Raw genomic sequence first — 23,181 nt, forward strand, 5'->3', positions numbered from 1 at the left:
CAATGGAGTTTAGAGAAACCCAAGATTTATTAAAGTTCCTCCCTTACTTTAGGTGAAATATTTCCTATGAATTAGAGAAGAATTGAATAAAGATTATAGATTAGAGCTGGGCATGGTGGTGCACACCTGTAATTCCAGGAGCTTGGGAGGCTGAGGCAGGGGGACTGCAAGTTCAAATCCAGCCTCAGCAATTTAATGAGGCCCTAAAGAATTTAGCGAAATCTTGTCTCTAAATAAAATATGAAAAAAGGCTGGGGATGTGGCTCAGTGATTAAGCGCCACTGGGTTCAATCCTTGGTTTAAAAAAAAAAAAAGACTACAGTTTAGAGAGAAATATAATGCGTTCATTCTAACTCTGTACATACAAGTGTTCTTTCTTGTATCATGCAACATTGGTTAAATGGAGAGGCAAGTAATTTCAAACAATGCACATTGTTTTGTCCCCATAAGTAATTTTGATTGTGTATTATTGTCTGGGTATGCACTATTGGCTGTCCCTGTCACTTTATTTCAAGTGTGATTTTTAAAAAAAGCAATATCATGAAACTTGCCTATTTATGACATTCTCATTTTTTTTCAGTAATTGGATGAAGCCAGATGAAATTAATTTAGTGTTCATTAATTTTTCTAAAAAGAAGAATTTGATTTTAAAATCTCTTACTTCCTAGGAGAACTGTGTATAACACTTGAATTTTGGAGCAGGGTCTACTTTGGACACCTCCTTGTATGAGTCATCCTGCTGCTCATTACCAGAGAGATTTCTAGCTCTATAGTCTTTCTCTACCAAAGTTATCTGGCTCTTCCAAGGGCACAGAGATCTGTGAAAGGAACCAGTTGTAAAAAAAAAACATTAACCCATTTTCCCAGATGTCTTACTTTTCCTTGGGGGGGATAAGTCCATTCATTTATTTTCCATTACTGTAAGCTTTGGCTTCTCTGTCTGTGAGGCATTTATAATTGGGTATAGCTCTGGTGCTGGGGGAATGCACTGTGAGCTGGAAGCCTTGTGCAATGGCTTCTGGCTTCTTTAAACCCAAGGGAAATGTGTAGTCAAGTTACTGTTCTCTTAGGGTTCCATCTATTTTTGCTTGAGGCTAGAGATATCTGGTTATGCATGTTTAATTTCTGTTGCTGTGTCATTTCAGGAGGATTTCCATTTTCATTCGGTTTACAAATCCAGACTCTTTGAATTTCCCATGGATGATCTTCCATCTGGTATGTTACTCATAGAGTGACTTTTGTTTTGTTTTGTTTTAAGGACAACTTCAGTAATTCATTTACTACTTTAGAACTAATCTATATGTAAAATACTATTAACCCACAATTGCTTGTGACATTTTTAGAGGGAAAGTCAAGTTGCAACAGGAGAAAAAATAAAATGCAAACTGGTTTTGTATTTATAGTTAAGTTTGGAAAGATATGGCTCAAGCACTTTGAAGAAAAACTTAAAATTTAATACTCAAAATAAGGAACTAGAAGAGAAATATTAGAGTAAGAATTGATCTGCATAGATAAAGTATGTAAAATTCATGTTTGGTGAAATAATTATCTTGTAAACAGGAATGAAGTCTTTTTTATTGTTTCTTTTTAGTTATACATGACGGTAGAGTCCATTTTGACAAAGTTATACATGCATGGAATGTTCTTTTCTGGTTAGGGACCAAGTCTTGTGGATGTACATAACAGTGGGATTCACTGTGGCATTTTCATATATGTACATAGGAAAGTTATGTCAGATTCTTACCACTGCCTTTCCTATTCCTATTCCCCCTCAAGGGACAACTCTTAATTATTTATGCAGATTCTTATTTTCATATCTCTTTTTGAATCAATATTTTAATAAAAAATTAGATTAACCTTTTATATTATTATGTGCTCTTTGTAAAATTAGTCCTTTCTTTGCATGTAGGTTCTTTATTTATATATTTGATTTGAGAATTGCACCCCAAGTCGTCAGAGCAGCTTCTCATACCTGGGCCTTATTAGTGGGGCGGAGATCATGTACGTGCAGCACTTTTGGTTATGCTGGGCTCATCTGTTTCCCTCCTTTGAAAACAGGGCACACTGAATATGTGGTAGAAAGATGCTCCTTCCTCTATTTAGTGAGCCCTGAGCATACTACTATTAATCATAATACAAACTTTGCAACAACTCTGTAAGATGAATGTTATTCCTATTTAATAGATGAAGAAGAGACTTAAATACTTTGTCTTTTCCAGGGTCTTACTGCTCATAAGGGACAAGGTGGGGCACTGGATAATGATACTATAAATGTGTACCATGGGATAGAGTCACAAGACAAAATGGAAAAATTGTCAGCCTGAGAGCAAATCCCAAATTACAGCTTAGAAAATCACTTAGAAGTTCATATTGCTTCTTCATTGAAAAATGAAATAAGTGTTTTGTGGTTACCTTCCTCTGAAATAAGTATATACATCCTTGGTCTCCTGCAATTCCCCTAAAAAGAAATGAGTTCTTTTTCCTTCTCACCTACTGCCAAATAGATACAAGATCTTATTTCACAGAATGCACTATTTTGAAAAATTCTCAAATGGACACACAGATGCTTTGACTTTACACAGACTCGTTAGACTGTTCTTTCAGTAACCTTTATGCCCATTATGACCAGAAAGTAAATCATGATTAACTGCATGAGAATAAAGCTACAATTTAATAGGTATTACTGGAAGCAATCATCATTAATTTTTAAAGTAATAAGTAAAGATTCCTCCAAAAGACTTGATTATAGGCTTGCTATGGCTCAAACTTATCATTTTTTAAAAATATTGTTCAGGATTTTTTTTTAGAAGAAACTTTGAAGGTGACTTTGCAGTATTGCTGTTGTAATTGATTTTTTAGATTCATTATTTAGAAACTCAGGTCTGTCTCAATCAATTTCTAGTTTTCTTTTTTCATCAGAAATTGGCACTATCACTGGCGTGCAGTGGCACATGCCTGTAATTCCAGGGGCCCAGGGATCTGACGCAGGAGGATCATTAGTTCAAAGCCAGCTTCAGCAAAAGTGAGGTTCTAAGCAACTCGGTGAAACTCTGTCTCTAAATAAAATGCAAAATTAGGCTGAGGATGTGGCTCAGGGGTCAAATTCCCCTGAGTTTAATCCCTGGTCCCCCTCCACCCCTGCTCAAAATAAAGGAAATTGGCACTGTCAATTTTAAGAGTGGTCTTTCAAGATTACTTATAATTTATTATGATAAATTAGATGATGATGATGTAAATTAATGTCAAAATTGCAATTTTTGTGAAATAAACTCAAAATAAACTTATTTTTTTAGGTTGAATGAAATTTAACAGTTATGGAATTTCAGCACATCCGTCTTTCTGTATATTATGTGTTCCTGAGAGATAAAAGTATAATCTAGTCTTCTCCAAACTTGTTTGACTCTAGAACTTTTTATTTTACGTGGCACATATCAGAGGACTAGTGTTCTTAGGAAAAACAGTTTGGGAAAAGCTGATTTTATTTCCTGTGGACTCCTTAGCAGTTTTTAAAAAACGAAATGCCCAAATCTTGTGTATTACTCTTTGAGTTTTGATATGTACCCCCATTGACATACAGAGCAATTCTATTATCTCAGCAACTTCTTAGTACCTTTCCCAGAGTCTTCTACCTCTGCAATCACTTTTCTATTTTTGCCATTTTGTAAACTTCAAATAGATGGAATCATATATTGTGTCCAGCACCTTTTGCTCAGCATATGCCTATGATATTTATGTTGTCAGAAGTAACAGTTTATTCTTTTAAATTATTGAGTATATTTTATTATATGAATACACCATGACTTTTTATCCATTATTTTTATGAACATTTTGGGTTGTTTCTAGTTTTTAGCTATTACAAATAAGCAACTATGATTATTCTTATGTAAGTCTTTTTTGTAGACATATGTTTTATTTCTCCTAGAAAATACCTGAGAATGACATTGCTAGGTCATAGGATATAGGATTAATTGTATAACAGTATTTCCAATTTTTAGCATGTATTATAAACATGGGGAGGGCCGGGTAGACACAGATTGCAGGACTCACCTTGAGAGTTTTTAGCTTGGTATTCTCATCTTGAGAGTTTTCAATCTTGGGTGGGTTTTGGGAATTTGCATTTCAGGGGAAGTCCCCAGATGATGCTGATTTTATTGATCCTGGGATCCTGCTTTTGGAACTCTGTTCTATGAGAAATTGCTAAACCTTTTAGCCTCACATCAGCACTGTATCAGAGTTCTAATTGCTCTATATCTTGACCAACACTGTGCTGTTGTTGTCTACGTTTAGCCATTCTAGTGTGTGTAGTGGTATCTCACATTACTTGAATTTGCATTTTTGGCGGGGTCTGGTCACATCTATATGCTTACTAGACATTAATAAGAATTTTTCTCTTTCTGTTGTTGGGTTGTAGGAGTACTTACATATTCTCTCCTTGATCTTAGTCGAAAGTCCAAGAAGTAATTACATATTTTGGATGTAAGGCTTTTGTTAGATTTATTTTATGATTATATTTTACCAGTCTATAGCTCGATCATTCACTTTTCTAATGGTATCTTGTCATGAGCAGTTGTTTTGATTTTGATGAAACCCATCATCATTTTTTATGATTATTGCTTTCTTTTTTAATATATAGTTTTATTTTGTTTATTTTTATGTGGTGCTGAGGATTGAACCCAGAGCCTCGAATATGCTAGGCAAGTGCTCTACCGCTGAGCTGAGCCACAACCCCAGCCCAATTATTGCTTTCTTTATTCTACAGAGTCTTCTTCTATCCTCAAGTTTTCAAGATATTTTCCAACATATTCTTCTAAAAACTGTATAGTTTTATTTTTATATTCAGATATGTGATCTTCTTCAAATTACTTTTTGTGCATGGTGAAAGGTAGGAGTTGAATTTTTTTTGAAATTTGAATATGGATATTCAGTTATTATAACACTATTTGTTGAAAAGAGTTTCTCATCTTCATTGAATTGCTTTGATGTTTTTGTCAAAAATGATTAATAATAAGTCTTTTCCTTGACTCCATTCTATTTGGTTGCCCGTACCACACTTTTTTCTTACTATGTCTTTATGGTGTATTTTGAAATCATGTAACATACATCCTGCAATTTTGTTCTTTTAAAATATGTTTTGGCTTTTCTAATCCTTTGTATTTCCATTCCAATTTTAGAACCAGCTTCTCAATTTTTGTAAATCCTCTGGAATTCTTATTAAAATTGAACATATAGATTAGTTGTGGAAAGACAGATATCAGAATTGAATCTTCTAATCCATGGGCATAGTAGATCTTCTTGTGCTTTTAGGATGTTGGCTTAGGGGATATGGCTCAGTGGTAAAATACATGCTTAGCATGCCTGAGGCCCTGGGTTCAATCCCAGTACCAGCAAAACAGATCAAAACACAAACTCTCAGCCCCACCCAGATCTTTTGAATCATAAGAAATAAAATAATTTAGAACTTTTGTGTGTGTGTATGTGTGTGTGTGAGAGAGAGAGAGAGTGAGAGAGAGAGAGAGAGTGTGTGTGAGAGAGAGAACTGGGGGTTAAACCCAGGGGTGTTTAACCACTAAGCCACATCTACAGCTCTTTTTTATTCTTTGAGGCAAGTGTCACTACGAGTAGCTTAAGTCCTGGCTAAATTTCAGAGGCTGTCTTTGAATTTGTGATCCTCCTGCCTCAGCCTCCTGAATTGTTGGGATTACAGGTGTGTGCCACCACACCCCCTAGGACTTTTAGAATTTATCTTAGTGTTGGTCATTTTTAGTACAGCGGTTCCATTAGTTCTCTGTTACTATGTGATGAATTATTCTAAAATTTAGTGTCTTTAAGCAATAAATTACATTTATTATCTCACCATTTCTGAGAGTTAAGATCTGAGTATGGTTTAGCGGGTGCCCCTGGCCCACAATCTCTCACGGGTTTGTAGTGTAACTGTTAACTGGGTCAGCAATTAGTTTTGAAGTTTTGCCTTGGAAGGACTCACTTCTAAGTTTAGTCATATGGCTTTTGGTAGGAATGTTGCATCTTTTTGATGAATTGATCATTTTATTATTATGAGATATTCTTTGTTCTGCCTGATAATATTTTTTGTCCTAAAATTACATGATCTGGGGGCTAGGGTTGTAGCTTAGCGATAGAGTGCTTGCTTAGCATGTTTGGGGCACTGGGTTTGATTTATTATTTTATAAATAAATAAAGATCCATTGACAACTAAAAATATTTTTTAAAAATTACATGATCTGATATTACTATTTCTAGAAGAGCTTTCCTGTGATCAAAGTATGAAAGACATATTTTCTTTAGTACTCTACATTTAAAGTGTATCTCCTATAGTCAGCATGTAGTTAGGCCTTGCATTTTATACAAGTTTGACCATCTGAACCAATTAGCTCTAACATTTGGTCTATTTGCACTTAGTGTAATTATTGATTATGATTTGGTTTGATTCTGCCATCTTGTTTTTCTGTGCCTTAGCTCATTGTGAAAGAACTTACTCTTCTTCTCACCAAATTTCTTGTGTATCCTGGCAAACATTTTCATAAGCAGAATGATGGAAGCATATTGAAAATGAACTAATAAATATCCAAGATCCTGATCTTCTTTCTCTGATTTCATTATTCATCATTTCTGTCTCAGATTTCTCCAACCATGATTATTTTCCCTTTTGACAGGATTGCTTTGCTATCTCATGAATATAAAAAATTTCAGAAAAAAATCAGAAATCAATTTCATTACTTATTGCCTACCAATCCAGTTAAAGTAATGAGAAAGAAATCTAGATGAATTCACTTAAATGAATCTTGGCCACAAGTTTAGATAAAAAGAACTTTCATAATTCTTTTGATAAAATAGTGACTTTTTAATAAATAAAATAATTCATTCATAGGATCAGGAAAAAAAAACACTTTAACATACTTGGAGACAGTGTTGTGATTTCAGAGAACTTCTCAGTTTGTACAAACAGTACTCAAGAGTCATGATAATAGTTTACCTGTACCTTTATATAGCATTCCTCCCATAAGAAGCTCACATCAGACTACTACATGTTGTTCAATCAACCATCAATGTTTTAGGAAATCTGTATCACAGGGAATGATTGCATTTTTACTTTGTAGGAAATCGTCCTACACAAATAACCTAATCTCTTTTTTAAAAAATATTTTTTTAGTTGTTGATGGACCTTTATTTTATTTGCTTATTTATATGTGGTGTTGGGAATCAAAGACAGTGCCTCACATACACGAGGCAAGCGCTCTACTGCTAAGCTAAATCTCCAGCCCCAAATAACCTAATCTTATATTCAGAGATGAATTTGTGTCCATCAATAATTGATGTCTAATTCTGACCTGCAAGTTAAGAGAGGTTCAGATTTTCACATTTGCTCCCAAGAGCAAACAAACCCTGGGTGAAGAAGAATGTGAATGAATTGGAAAAAATGAAAACCTTGGTGGCCTATCATAATTTTTAAATAAGTCATGAACTTATGAATGTGTGATTATTTATTCTACTTGCTTCTTACTGTTTCTCTTCTTTAATTTATTTTGCTTTCCCTAGAATGTTAGTGACAGAAGTGAAGGTCAAGTTGGCTGTTTGAAGATTCTTGATAAAGAATGTGATGGTGTTTATAGGAGAAACAGAGAAAATAATCAATATAAATTAGAACAGAGATGATGTTTGAGATTTTTTGAATTGTGTTTCTTTTTACTATATATTTATTTAGAACTAATAGAACACAATTAGTTTAATGTTCTGCATGATCATTAAATGCAACATTATTATAAAATTCATAAGAGAGTCAAGTGAAACTTTGCTTTGTACTAAAGAAATTTGACAAATGTGCTTTTAAATTTAATTTATTTTTATTTCCTTTTAGAATTCCAACAGGTAAACATCACTCCACCAAAATTTATTTTGAAACCAAAACCAAAAAGGAGTAAACGGCAGGTATGTAGGTGTATGTCATAATATTTTAAACCTATCATTTGAATCCACATTTGGTCATTGTGAGAGGACAAGTACTATTTCAGGTATTTTTCATTGTGAGGTAGGCAGTACAGGTGACAAATGTGTAGAAACAGTAAAAATGGACTATATTATTGTATAGTTTCAAAAAGGATTCAAAACAGTGGTGATAATTTAGTTCTTCATCAGGTAAATGAGCTACCAGATCCCGGCTGGCAGCATCGCAGGTTCTTCCTAACATGGGCCTTTTCCCTGCCCAGATGTGCACCACATCATGCAAGCTGCTTCAATGGTATCCTTGTATTTATCCCTTTGAAGCTAATCCCGTAAGAATAAACCTATTGGATTCTGAGAGCACAAAGCCTTTTTTTCTCACTTAAGTTACTTTGGCATTCAGATATAAAATTAGGATGTAAGCTTTATGATTGCTTAACCAGATCTTAGACTGAGTAATAACAATCACAACTCTTCAGACAGTGCTTTATATCATATGAAGTAGGTACTATTATTCCCTTTCACAGGAAAAAAAAGATGGCTATGACATATGGAAAAGACCCAGAATCACTGAGTTGTAAATGATTTAGACAAAAAAAGAACTCTGGCCATCAGAATCAACATATCCACAGACTGTGGTGGTGGTGATGTGTGAATGTGTTTATGTGACAGAAAACTACACAGGGTAAAGGAATAGAGACCTGTTAAGATCAAGCAGTTGAAGGATACAGTTATCTTCCTTTTATTATCTTATAATAATTTATGTATATAAACAGATTCTTACGTATATAACATTTGCTAAATTTTATTGAATACTTTCCATGTGCCTGGCCCTATCGTAATAATTTGTAACTGTTGTAACACATTTAATCCTCTTAACAACTTTATGAGGAAGGTGATGTTATTACTCCTATTTCACTAAAAAACATAAGGAAGCACAAGATTCTGAGGAAACTTGCCCAGGTCACTCAGTAGTGAAGTTGTTATTCTTATTAGGAAGTAAGTTTGGCCTCAGAGATGTGCATAGAAACACATGCTCTGTGTACTGCTTCTCAGAAGCCTGTGTGCTCTATGCATTACTACCATGAGCTTTATATATGTTGTGAGATACAGAGACACATATATCTTGAGGATCAGTTAGATAGATAAAATACTTACCATCAGGTTTTAAATTGAAACTATATTTGTTTTCATGATTTATGAATTGAGAGACTATAATACTGTTCTTTAAGAATGTACCTTAAAGTTCTTTATAAACATCTTAACATCTAGTCATTTGCTAAGTAGCTTGATTTCTCTTAAAGACCCATGAAGTTAAGGGGCTATTAAATTATGTAGCCAATATGGCAACTCTGTGACATTAAAAAATGTTGGGTCTTATTGGTAAGTGCTACTATATTAATTAGTAAGCCACATAGTTGGCAAATCAGATCCTATCATCCTGATAATCCACTTATAAAAAGACTTATCTTATTCTTTGGTTTCCAGTCTCAGAAATATAATCTGTTATTCCCAGTCAATCTGGTGTTATAAGAGATTTCTTAGCTGGGTATATTGGTGCACACCTGTAATCCCAGACGCTTCAAAAGCTGAGACAAGGAGATCAGAGTTCAAAGCCAGCCTAAGCAAAAGTGAGGTGCTAAGCAACCCAGTGAGACCCTGTCTCTAAATAAAATACAAAATAGTGCTGAGGATATGGCTCAGTAGTTCTGTGCCCCTGAATTCAATCCCAGGTACCTAACCCTCCACTCTACCAAAAAGAGATTTTCTTGAAAAGATTTTATGTTTAGGTTGCATTTAGCAAGAGATGAAATCCACTTGGCAACATATTTTTAGTTTGTTTTAAATGTAGCACTCAAAACCAACATACATGTACTGATTTGGGTTTGATTAAATGTCCTTATCACAAAAATATCTCTTAGCCAAATGAACAAAAAGATGTGCTTAAAAAAAAAAAAAACCTCATGGGTATTGAACCGTAGCATAAGGGAAAAAGTTAATTTTAGAGGTCTTGTTAAAGATTTTGTTATAGATAAACTATAAAAAACCAAGGGAATGTCCATCTTAGTGGCTCTTCCCTGACATAGTCATTGATCAGGATTTTGAAAGGAGAGAAATTTTTTTGTTGTTGTTGAGCAGAGAGATCCTGCTGTTTTAGATAATCGATGCTGCTTGAGAACTCTAAAAGCTATTCTGGGAAAACCCCTGTATCATTTGGGGGATCCCTTGAACCATATAGGAGAGAGAGGCACATCTCAGTCCTAGATCTGGGGATTATAGAATAAAGTAAGTTAAATCAGGAAAATTTAATGTTACTGTTCATATGTTACTGTTTCCATGATGTTCTGTTAAATGAAAATAACTTTATATAGAAGAGAGTAATGTAAGTGGAAGTATAAAATAAAAAGTAGATTCATATTAATCTTTTATGTATAAATCTTTCTAGAAGAAGCTGGTAACTCCCAATACTGATTGTGGAAGAAGGAGTAGGAACTGGGTAGATGGGGAACTTTTATGCTTGGTCTTTTTATACTCTGTTGACTTTTTGAGTCATGCAAATGTATTATTATTACCTACTCAAAAACTAAGTAAATTGATGAAATTTTTTTTAAAAGTCTGAAGGAATAAAAAGTGAATGTTTTGTTTTTTTGACTTCTTCTGTATTTCTTAGTTTTTCACAACTAAGTTTAGAAAGGCTTATTTGGGTTTTGCTTCTTTTACTGTACTGCAGCTTCGATATCCTCGTAATGTAGAAGAGGAAACTAAATACATCGAACTGATGATTGTGAATGATCACCTCATGGTAGGATTTGTTTTTGTTTATTTTAACTTGTCCACCTCCTTGGGTAAAACTGGAGGGTGCAAAAATTTGTTTAAGAGAAATTTAGAAAGCTCTCAAGTTGTAATCTAGAGGGTCTTTTTTTTTTTTTTAGAATTTATTGTATTTCTTATTTTTATTGGTGCATTATAATTATACATAGTAGTGAGATTTATTATGCCACATTTGTGCTTGTACATAATTTAATTTGATCAATCTAATTCCCCAGTTTCTTCCCTTTCCCTCCCTTCTATCCTCCTGATCTGTACTTGACAGATATCACTTCTGTTATAATTATTTTAATTAATGCATTATACTTATATATAAGTGGAATTCATCGTGGTGTATTTGTACATGGACGTAGCATAGTTTGGTAGATTTCGTTCCCTGCTATTTCTCCATGCCTTCTCCTCCTCCCTTCCTCTTGATCCCCTTCTTCTACTTTATTGGTCCCGGGGGAGGTTTTAGCCTAACCAAACGTATTTATTAACTAACAGTCAACCACAAGTGGAAAATGCTCTTAAGTAGAAGTAATTAGCAATAATTATTGAGGTTCCAAAAATATTTCTGTGACCCATAATGTCAATTCTTTGAATTTGATTGACTAATATGGGTACTAATATTTGAATCTCTAAAGTGACAGGCTTAAGAAAAGCAAAAATTTTCATTTTATGTGAAAAAAAAGTGAGGCATCAATTATGTGACACTTTAGTTTGCAGTGTACGACTTCTTCATAATAAAAGTAAAGCAATTTTCCTGTATCTGCCTTGCCATGCAGAAAATCACATGGAAAAAGCACACATAGCGAGCCCGAGGAGTCTGGCAAAGTCTCCTTCTTGTTGAGTCACGTTATTTCAGTGTGTGTATTTAATTAATGGGCATATTGCAGTATGGTGGCATTCTTAGCATGGCAGTAAGTTATAATGCTAATTTTCCATGGAAATAGTTTTAAACTACAAATATTCAGTATTGAATTGGACTTAATTTCGGATACAAGTCTATTCTAATTTACTTTATGTATTTGAAGGAAAATTTGATCAATTTATATATGATTACATATATAATAACATTCTTCTTTATTATTGTTGCTAATAATAGTAATAATAATCATGATTGAGTAATGTTCTCTTGTTCAGGCTAGGCCTGTTTTCTTTCATTGTATTTGAATTCAGTGAATGTTACTCCTCCCTAGGATGTTTATAAAATAAGAATAAACAGCAAGACCATGCAATCTGAACATTTTAGATAGTTACAAATTCAGTTATCCATCGGTATCTGGAGGAATACTGTAAATGAAGTGACCCAGGAATAAGCAGCCAGGAGAGGTGAGAGGGTAGCAGCCAGTGTTTGTGAGGGGGCCGATACCTCTTGCTGCTCGCAGTTATCACCATTGTAGGCTTGCTACTTTTAAATGAAGCCAGAATCAGGTTTTTCCATATTATTTCCTGATTTTTAAAACATGATTGGGGCCAAACAAAATGTGTGTGAGACTTACTAAGCTTGTAAGCCACATCCTTGAAGCCTTTATCTTAGGGCTTTCTTCTTACTGAAAAAGTCTTGTAGAACTTGTAAATTTTCATAACTTGTGGCAGTGTTCACGACACTTTTTCTAGCCATATCCCTACTTAGATTTGTAGGCCTTGCAATTTGTAGACAGCTCTCCTCCATGTTACTGTTTTGAATAACAGTCCTGGAAAAAGAAACAAACAAAAAAGCCTGTGAAATGCAAGCAGAGGGTAAATTTTTTACTTTATCACATGGATGAGTAAATAGAGGTCTCAAGATTTTAAGAGATTGGCTTCAGGCTACAGAGCAGGTAAAGAACTAGGTCTCAGATCTGATGTTTGTTCCAGGAAGTCTTAGGGATCTTCTGTTACACCTTGTTTTCTCTGGTGATTTTTTTTTTTTTTGCTCTGCATTTAAAAAAATTTGTTTTAAGTAGTTATACATGATAGTAGAATGAACTTATATACTTTGATATATCATACATAGATGGGATATAATTTCTCATTTTTCTGAGTATACATATTGTAGAATCACAGTGGTCATACAGTCACATACATATATACAGTAGTAATGACTGTTTCATTCTACTATTTTTCTTATACCCACATCCCCTGCCTTCCCCTCCTTTCATTTCCCTCTACCTAATCTAAGGTAATGTTATTATTATTATTTTTTGCATTACAATTCTTAATACACATAAATACCACACTTTTTGTATTTCTATTTGTATATAAAGTATGTTGACATCCAATTCAAGTCTTCATACTTGTACTTTGTATGATGATGACCATCACATTCCACCATCCTTGTTACTCCTCTACCCCCCCTTTCCCTCCCACCCCTCTCTCCTATCTTGAATTCATCTATTCCTCCCATGCTCTCCCTCCCTATCCCACTATGAGTCAACCTCCCTATATCAGAGAAAACATTTGGTATTTGTTTTTTGGGGATTGGCTGACTTTACTTAGCATTATCTTCTCCAAAGCCATCCATTTACCTGCAAATGCCATGGATTTGTTCTTTTTTAATGCTGAGTAATATTCCATTGTGTATATATGCCACTTTTTTTTTCTTATCCATTCATCCACTGAAGCACATCTAGGTTGGCTCCACAGTTTAACTATTGTGAATTGTGCTGCTATAAACAATGATGTGGCTGTGTCCCTGTAGTATGATTGATTACTTCTGATGACTTTGAAAGCCCATCACTTTTTTCTTTTGCTTGCAGTTTAAAAAGCACCGCCTTTCTGTTGTGCATACCAATACCTATGCCAAATCTGTGGTGAACATGGCAGATATAGTAAGTATCACGGTGATTTGCTCATACACAGTTGCTCATAGAAGGACAATATGGCTCTTACCTTTTCACTGCTCTAGTTTAGCCAAGGTGTCCTAAAAGGCCCTGGTGACCTGGCAAAGGAATTTATTGACTTTGATCTCTTTCTGGAAAGAAGAAGTGGTCAAGATCACCCACAGATAGGCCTGCCCTGAAATTCCTTCCTGTGTTTCACTCTGTGAAAGACAAAGGATGAGTCATAGCCCCAGCAGAGATGTGTGTACTTCTGAAGGTGGAGAATTTGGCCACTTTTTCTTCTTTTCTTGGTGGAGATGGGGGAGTGGGGAATGGGACAGGGAACGAGTTTCACCACGTTGCCCGGGCTGGAATTCCGGTCTCAAGTGATTATTCCACCTCAGCTCTGAGTACTGAGACTACAGCACTTGAAGAGTGTTAGTTGTACCTTTTTGATGGTACCTGGTGCTGGGTGATGAGGCCACGGAGTCAGTCCACAGTACCACCTTCCATGTGGTCCCTGACAAGGCAGTGCCAGGGCCAGTACCGCCCCATAGGTTTAGTCAGGGCCAGTCTGTTGGTATAGAAATAGTTTCCTTGGAGAATCTGCATTGTTCTGGGTTTTTTTTTGTTAGGGAAACTCAATGCATAAATTCTCTTGTCTAGGGTGCCCAAAAATGGACTCAAGGGAAACCTTGAATTGGATGCAAGTATTTGTCAAAAAGGGACCTTATGTTTACTAAAAACTGTTTTGTACGTTGGGTATTACTGGTAAATAATTCGATTCTCTGTTATTCAAGTAAAATGCATGCAAATTTGAGGAAAAATTATCACCTTTAAAAATAGTAACGTTTTATACCTTTAATTAAAACTCAAAGAGTTTCCATGAAAGAACTCTACCCTATTCATAAACCATTTAATTTTATCGCATGTATAGCTGGTGTGTTCATTTTGTTAATATACTAGATATATAAAGACCAACTTAAGACAAGGATAGTATTGGTTGCCATGGAAACCTGGGCGGCTGACAACAAGTTTGCCATATCTGAAAATCCATTGATCACCCTACGTGAGTTTATGAAATACAGAAGGGATTTTATCAAAGAGAAAAGTGATGCAGTTCACCTTTTTTCGTACGTAACTTTTGCAATGATTTCTTGCTTTTTTTATGGTTCCATATTAAATGCTATATTACTTGTGACTGAGATGTATCCTTTACAATTAGTATTGACATTGCAGTATTCTTGAAAGAAAGTTTAAAGTATAGATTATTTTAATTATTGTGAAATTTTAGGTGATTTGATTTTGAGCTATTTTATCACTGCATTTCTATTTCACTTAATTTTTCAAGAGATTTAATCACAGTCTTTACTGGTAAAAATACTGCTGATACTCAGAGAGTAGTCTTAACAACAGATTAAATTCCTTAAGTTTGCTGCCTTTTAAATGTTAATGTTATCTCTGTTTTTGGTTTATTTTTAACCAAAAATAACTAAATTTCTGGAGTTTATTTTTTCTCACTTGTGTATTCGTTTTTTGGCAATATACATATTTGATATAATAGCAATATATATATATATATAGTAGCATTTTAAGAACCCATCATCTAAAGCCTGAGCTGTGAAGACAGCTACAATTGGAAGTAAAAGATGTAGTTTTGGGGTAACTTAAATTTTTACATAATTTCAAATTTAGAGAAAATTTGTGAGAGTACTACAAAGAAATTACACATGCTCATTACCTGGATTCATTTATGTTTATCCCACTGATTTTGTGATTTTTTTTCCTTTCTCCCTTTCTTTCTTCCATTCATCCATTGATTTTTTTTCTTGAACTTTTTCAAAATAAGTTGGAAATGCCTACCTACTGGCCTTTTATACTAAGTACTTCAGTGGATATTGTCTAAGAAGAAAGACATGCCTTTACATAACTATAGTAAATCAATAAAACCAGGAAATTTAACATAGGTGCAGTACTTCTATGTATGCCATAGTTTATATTCAAACGTCACCAAGTATCTCAATAATTCCTTTACAGCTACATTTTCCCCATCCAGTATCACACATCATGTTTGATCATGATATTGCTTTAGTTTCCTTTACTCTGAAAGATTTTTCTCAGCCTTTCTCACATTTAAAGAATGTAAGCCCATTACTTTATAGACTGCTTCCATTGTGGGAATGTCTGATCTTGGGCAGTAGTATTATAGCAGTGAGTTTGTATCCTTCTCAGAGTGCATCATATCAGCAATTCTTTTTCAATAGGTATTCTTCAGTTGAAGACATTTATTGATCATCTCGGGAAACATCCCTCAGAAACCTTTTTCTTTGGTTCTATATGTACAATTTTTGCTTTCCTCCCTAACTTCAGGAACATATAATATAGAAATTTTGTATGCATTGAGAAAATGTACTATGTGGTGAATTAATAATGAGAGATGCTAAAATGTTTGAACTGTGAGCAGTAAGCATTTTTCATTTCCTTTTCTAAAAGGGGAAGTCAATTTGAGAGTAGCCGGAGCGGGGCTGCTTATATTGGTGGGATTTGCTCGTTGCTGAAAGGAGGAGGCGTGAATGAAGTAGGTGTGAACATCTATACAGTACAAAGTGGTATGATGGCTGAAAATGTTTTCCTCATACTTAAGAGATAATTTCTTGGTGTTCCCTATGCTTCAGGTGTTAGATTGTTTTATTAGTGATCAACATGACCAAAGGATAGAATAAGCAAATAATAGAAGACGATACCTGATAATTCTGATCCTGTTCTACTTAGAATAATTTCCAGATCAAGCAGTTTACAGAATAAAAGTACATAGAATTTTTACTTTACCCGTTGTTGGAAATAAGGCCCTCTTTATCATTGAATGATTTCCCAGAGAATTGAGTAATTCCCTGAAGCACTGGATTGCTGCCTAACAATGCAACTAAATATTTTTTTTCTCACTATTTGACAAATTTTAGGAGACAAAAAAAATAGAGGAGCATTACCAAAGGGTTACTTTTACCCTCTACACACACTAACTTGATGGAAATGATCTAGAAGAAAAATAACTCAATCTTTAGAAGGCTGCATATTGAAAAAAAAATTCCTCAGTTGTTCTTAAATTTCTTTAGGCCAGAGATCATGACTACTTTCTGTTACTCATTATGTTTGTTTTCTAAAACTATTTTCTATTCCATGAGGGGGGAATTTCAAGTGTCAAATAGACATCTAAAAACAAACAAGTTCCAAATAATTTTTACACATTTATTTTTATTTTGTGTTATTCAAAAGACTTACTTGATCATATGCAAGTACTAAATTTTTCAGTAACATTGCTGGGTGAAATGTGGACTCAGATTAAAGTTTCCAAACTCAAGAGTTGATGATTCTTAGAATTCTAGTCTTTCCTATGAGATCTAATCAAATGTGGATTTATTTCTTGCTGTTTCTTCCCATACGGACATTCAGTGCTAAGTACAAGGTGTTTAGCCTCTGCTGAATAAATGCTTTGAAACTACTTATTTCTAATTATATTGCAACATTTTTCTCTGGCTCTTCTTAAAAGCAGTTTGTATTTATGTATCGTTTATTTTTGTTTTGTTTTTTCAGTTTGGGAAAACCGATTTAATGGCAGTTACACTTGCCCAATCATTAGCCCATAATATTGGTATTATCTCAGACAAAAGAAAACTAGCAAGTGGTAAGTTTTAGTACATGTGTGGTTTATATATATATATTTTAAAACTGTGTCATGTTTTATTTCTTAAGATAAAGGACTGAATATTAACATTTATTAAATTTGGCTAGTTTAGTTATATTTCAAAGAATATTGATTACATATTTTGTAGAATAAGATTCTTTGATTCAGTTGCTTGATCAAAAGTATGTGGGTGATAGTGTAAGAAATAAGCCATGACACAAAATACTATTCTTAAAAGTAATGCAAGGTTATATTTACATTCTTGATGAAAACCTCCCTTTGTATGATAAACACTTAAAGTCAAGTGATAATAGATTCACTGCTGAATTTAACCTAATAAGGAGCAAAATAAGCTCATTTTGGCATTTTGGGATGCTCTAGTTGAGAATCCTAGCCATATAAGTTTCAGATATAGTGTTTTATTTTGATTTATTTGAAACAACTCTAAATGTAACCACAGAATTAGAATGTTCTTGTCAGATCAGACCTTATCACATGAGTAGTAAAATATAGACATAGTAAATATGCCAGCTTTATCAAGTAGGTAAAATTATTTCACCAGTTATTTTAATGGTCAAATACTATGTATTTGTTGTAACAAGTTGATTATAACCATATTCATTTTATTATTTTAGTAACAAATAATATAAATATGGTGGGAAAATTATAATAATAACTTCTGCCATTCATAGAGTACTCATTATTTACCAGATAACTGAAAGCCATATTATGTACATCTATACTCAGTTCTCAAAAGAGTCCTTCAAGATGCCCATTTTTACCCCTATTTCACAGAGGAAATGATTGCATCATTTATTCAAAAAAGAATAATATCTCCAGGATTATACATATGTTAAGTGGAAAACCAAGCTTTAAACCCAGGAATTCCTGATTCTGAGGTACTTCTGCTTAGCCAGTATGCACAGAGGCTTTTAAAAGTGGGCAAGAAGTTGTATGTGATGGTGCAACCCTGTAATCCCAGTGTCTTGGGAGGCTAAGGCAGGAGGATCACAGGTTCGAGGCAAGCATCAACAACTTAGTGAGGCCTTAAGCAACTTACCAGACAGACCCTGTCTTAACATGAAAAAGGCTGGGTATAGCTTAGGGTAAAGTGCCCCTGGGTTCAATCCCTAGTCAAACAAAACAACAAAAACAAAAAAAACAGGACATGAAATGGTAATAATTCTCTCAATTGTCTGTGAAACTGGGATCCTATCTTTATTCCTCAAAGTTTCTCACTATCTCATTGGTACTGGATTTTCTTTCATTTAAGTCATTGTAAGTGACTTGTTAAAAAATATGGTCATTTGTTTAGCTATCAGGAAGTTTTTAAGTAAAAATTATATTATCTTGATAGAGTCAAAGTGTATTTTTGTTGTTATGCATTACGTAGAAAACCTCAAGTGTAACAACCAAAAAATCAGACATACTTTAAAAAAAAGTATTTTAAAATAACGTGAGAACGATGTTTGTTTTAAAAACAAAAATTACTTGAATGCAGCTGCATTTACTTTATAAAAAGGCATGTGTATTTATTTTTTTAGGTGAGTGCAAATGTGAGGACACATGGTCCGGATGCATAATGGGAGACACTGGGTGAGCCACTTCTGTTCAGAAACAACTCACTTTTCCTTTACTTGCTGTGCTCTTATCCTCTTAGGAATACAACATTACATAAATGATTGCACAGATTATTACCACAGGAATTCATGAGAAAAATCAGAAGTAAATATTTTTAATGGCTCTATGTAGATGATATTATCACAGAATAGTCCCTTATTTAAGAAAGTAACTGATGTGAATTAAATTAGTAAACCTCAGAAAATGTGTTAGCCTTGAATCTAAGCTAGAAGTATAATGAGAAACAACGTTGTTCTCAATGAAGTTGCCTTTCCTTTTATCATCTCCAGTTTCAGTTTAATGGGTTATGAGTAGTGGTGTGTTGGTAAGTTCACTCTCAAATACAAAAACAAAAACAAGAAAGTGGAATGGATTTGTCACTTTCTCAGAGTTCCATGGTGCACATAATCCCACTGTGGCTGATTTCAGGTCAGTACTGGTGGTTCCACAGTGTGACGTCATTTAAAGAAGAGGTGGGAAAAGAAGTGTACAGTTGCCTCTTTTCAGAAAGATTTTAATTTTTATACTGTTCTTCCTTTGCTCACAATCAGTCACCATTTCTTGTATTTTATTCTTTCTAAATAAATTTTACAACCCTTCCTTTTATTCCAGTTTAATCTCCAATGCCCCACCTTAAATTCTGGATCTTCATGTGCTATTAATAGACAAATAACATTACAAACATCAGGAGGGTTTCAGGCTTTGTCTCTTCTTTTGAACCCTACTTCCATCATCACTAAAAAGGTATAGAGAACAAACAGTGAATCCATGTATCACCCATTTAAAGAAAAGTGAAATTGCCTACATGGTAAAGTTCCCTTGTGTTCCCCCTTATTAGTCTCTAGCCCTTGCCAAGCTAGCCGCCATCTTGGATTTGGTTCAGATTATTTGCAGTACCTTCTTTATACATTTACTGTGTATGTGTGTAAAACATAGCCTTGCTTCACATTTGCAGTTTGTGAGAGGTGGCATGCTGTGTGTATTTTTCTGCAACTTACTTATTTTGATCAATGTTGTTTGTGAGATTAATCCATGCTGTTCATTAAATGCCATTGTTCATTAAATGCCATTCTCTTGTTCAGAATTTTTGTGAGTCTCTATTTTCTGAAGAATAAAATTCAAATTTCTTATCGCTAGTTAGATGCCTGCAATCTTTATCCTCATTTCAAATCTTATTTTCTCCTGCTATTCTGATCCATTTGCTTACCATAATTGGACATAGGTTTTCAGCTTTTCTGACTTACTAACCATATCCTACAAAGATTTTTAGCTTTATGAAAATTTGCTTGTCATAATTGTTCATGAACTTCCAGCTTCTTTTGGTTTCCTGAATATGTTCTCTGTAACATCTTTCATCCTTTTCTCTTTCTAACCACATTTGTAACCATCTGAAGTTTATTATAATTTTAATGCCTGCATTATAACTTAATGCTATACATTCTTCTGCTTCCTCTCACCATTTAGTTACACATTTTTAAGGGTTCATACTAATTTATAGTTCATACCATACACCATAATCCTTTGTACAAACTTGATTTTAAAAAATATTTATTGTTTAAATTTGAATTTTGAATTATCAGGACAAGGCAAATAAATGATGGAGGGAATGTGTATGCAAACATGTATTTAAACATTTTTTAAATTTTCTTTGGACATTTTATTTAATAATGAGAAGAAGTGGTACAGTTATAATTTTCCAACAATTACTGAATGTTATAGTGGAGATTCCTGTTCTTTTACAGCTATTTAATATCTTTTATCTGATTGTTCTGGTTAATTATTAAAACTTTTATAGACAATCTGCACAGTACTAAGCCAAATCAAATGGTGCTGGGCACAGTGGCACATGCCTGTAATCCCTGCAGCTCAGGAGACTGAGGCAGGAGGATCATGAGTTCTAAGTCAGCCTCAGCAACTCAGCGAGACCTGTCTCTAAAAAAAATATAAAAAAGGGCTGGGAAAGCAGCTCAGTGGTTAAGTGCCCCCGGGTGTAATCCCTGGTACAGCCCCCTACCCCACAACCCCCCCCCAAAAATCAAATGGTTACCTTCAGATATGTATAGCTCTTTGAATTGGAATTCTTCCTACATTAAGTAGATGTAAGCAAGAGAAAAATCCTTTATATAAAAAATATTATCTGATATGACTCTATAAATTTGATTTATGCCAAGTATCACCTAACATTACTAATTATGGATGTATAGTTCCCATGAGTATATCCCTTCCATTTTTGCTGTCTGAAGTTCCTCTATATTGCTTAATATTGGAAACCATGGTTGAAATGAATACCATCAGTTTCTATTTAAAGATATAAAAAGTAAATTTTTAAGAATGCTTGAATATAATAGATATACAACCTTGTAAAACAGAAGTTTGAGGGCAGAGACAGGGGAAAGACATATTTGCCTTCAGATGCATGAAGGGTCATATTAATGGTAGAGGAATTAATGTCTATTTGGTACAGTTAAGAATACAGAACTGTGTGAGAAAGTTATGAGAAGTTGGATGTGTCAAAAATAAAAGGTAAGAGCAATTCATACACTTCAAGTATCCATATATAAAGAGCTTCCCTGTAAAGGAATGATTTTCTAACTCCCTAGTTATGGGGTAATGACTGAGCTCCCCACTGTGAAGGGTGGAGGAGGATGGGCTGGGCTGTGGCAGCTGTAGGCATCCTGGCAGAGCAGAGGTAGAACTAGACTTTGACTTCTAAGAGTCCTAAAAGTTGGACTTTTTACTTCAGTATTAGAGAACTTTCTCAAGTTTTGACCAATTAAATGAAAAAGGAACTTGGAGAGAGCTCTGTTTACATTTGATAACTGTGGCAGGATGTGTGATAAGAATTTAACGAAGCAGGCATTGAAGAAAAGGAATAATATATGAAAGAAACTTTTAAAATTAAGAATAAAGTCTGTGTCTTATTAGGAAAACAGCATGGACAGAAACAGAATAGTTTAGATAACTTATACCCAAGACAGCTTTATTTGGAGAATTTGGCATGAAATACTTCAAAAAATGAGTTTAGCCTAAATAATCATTATAAATTCCATTATAATTTATGAAACATTAACCACTGTGCTAGACAGAGGTATGGTTATAAATGGACACTGTCCTTGCAGGCTAGCAGGAAAGACTTTATAAAAACCATTCATTATTATCTTATTTTTTTTCACTTTCATAAAGATCAAAGCAAAACAGTTTTAGAGAAATATAGAAAATAAAATTCTTATTTTTTCTCCAATGATAACTATGTTGATATTAAAATACTAGTGTATTTTAACTCATGTTCTTCTTTTTTCATTTTTATTGTTGTTTTATAAAATCTTGTTCCTGTTGGTCATATAATGTTTATTCACTTTTTTTTTACTTAACATTATATAGTCAGCATTTTTCCGAGTCTAACTATTTTTTATTACTATGATTATTAATTCATTTCATGTTATTCTATTTTATCCACATATCACAGTTCAGCTAATTGTTCTCCTACTATTAAATATTTGGGTTATTTTTATGTTCTGTGCTACCACAAATATCTGTGTTTATATATCCTAGTGTACATAGCAAGTTATTTCTTAAGAAAAATTTTCTGAAAAGCTGAATTACTAGATCTAAGGGCATTTGTGCTCATCTTGAAGGTGTCTGACCAAGTTTCTTTTTTCTCTTGGCCCTTCATTACTTTTTATTCTGGCATGAATTTTTTTAAAACAATTTGAAACTTGAAAAAAGTTGCAAGATGAATAACAAAGATCCTTTTGGTTCCTTGAATCATAAATTGCCAATCTGTGCCCTCTTACCCTCAGATACTTAGGGTACATTTCCTATGACAAGAACATCCTCCTACAACCTAGCCAGTAAAATCATCTGAGTCTTAGCCCTCATTCAAGAATGGCCTATATGTCAATAGTGTCTTTTACAGTAAAGGATTCAGAGTGAGGCATCACATTTATTTTTATGTCTTTTTAGCTTCCTTCAGTCTGCAGTAGTTCCTCAGTCTTTGACTTTTATGACCTGACACATTTATAAGTTAAAGGTCAATTATTTTGTAGAGTTCTCTGTTGTTTGGATTCCAGCCCAGATTTAGTATTTAAGACTATGAAATATTTTTTTCTAACTCTCTCTTATTTAAATTATAGTTGCTGCTATATGTGTTTACTTTGATTGCATAAGCAATCAATGAACCGTTACTATCTGTCACCATTAGTGACTGAATGAAGAATTTAGAACTATACTGGTTGAATAAAAATTCTTGTAGGTTGAATACAAATGTTGTACCTAAGAGGAATTTATTCTTTCATCTTGAAAGAATAC

At 33.9% G+C, this 23,181-nt stretch overlaps 1 protein-coding gene across 4 annotated transcripts in view; it reads left to right on the plus strand.

Annotated features, from left to right (window-relative positions):
* Positions 1-23,181, plus strand: part of Adam22 (ADAM metallopeptidase domain 22) — a 208,720-nt gene that overhangs the window by 135,083 nt on the left and 50,456 nt on the right. For 3 of the 4 annotated variants that reach the window (XM_076860809.1, XM_076860827.1, XM_076860819.1), the window contains exons 7-14: positions 1,146-1,215; positions 7,874-7,944; positions 10,688-10,759; positions 13,509-13,580; positions 14,538-14,704; positions 16,065-16,149; positions 17,163-17,253; positions 18,798-18,849. In XM_076860809.1, the coding sequence (XP_076716924.1) occupies positions 1,146-1,215; positions 7,874-7,944; positions 10,688-10,759; positions 13,509-13,580; positions 14,538-14,704; positions 16,065-16,149; positions 17,163-17,253; positions 18,798-18,849 (680 nt within the window). Of the gene's footprint in view, positions 1-1,145; positions 1,216-7,873; positions 7,945-10,408; positions 10,412-10,687; positions 10,760-13,508; positions 13,581-14,537; positions 14,705-16,064; positions 16,150-17,162; positions 17,254-18,797; positions 18,850-23,181 lie in introns of all 4 variants that reach the window. The other variant, XM_076860837.1, reaches the window with a different exon arrangement.

This window comes from Callospermophilus lateralis, chromosome 1 (assembly GCF_048772815.1).
Source record: "Callospermophilus lateralis isolate mCalLat2 chromosome 1, mCalLat2.hap1, whole genome shotgun sequence".
In the NCBI taxonomy this organism is placed as follows: domain Eukaryota; kingdom Metazoa; phylum Chordata; class Mammalia; order Rodentia; family Sciuridae; genus Callospermophilus; species Callospermophilus lateralis.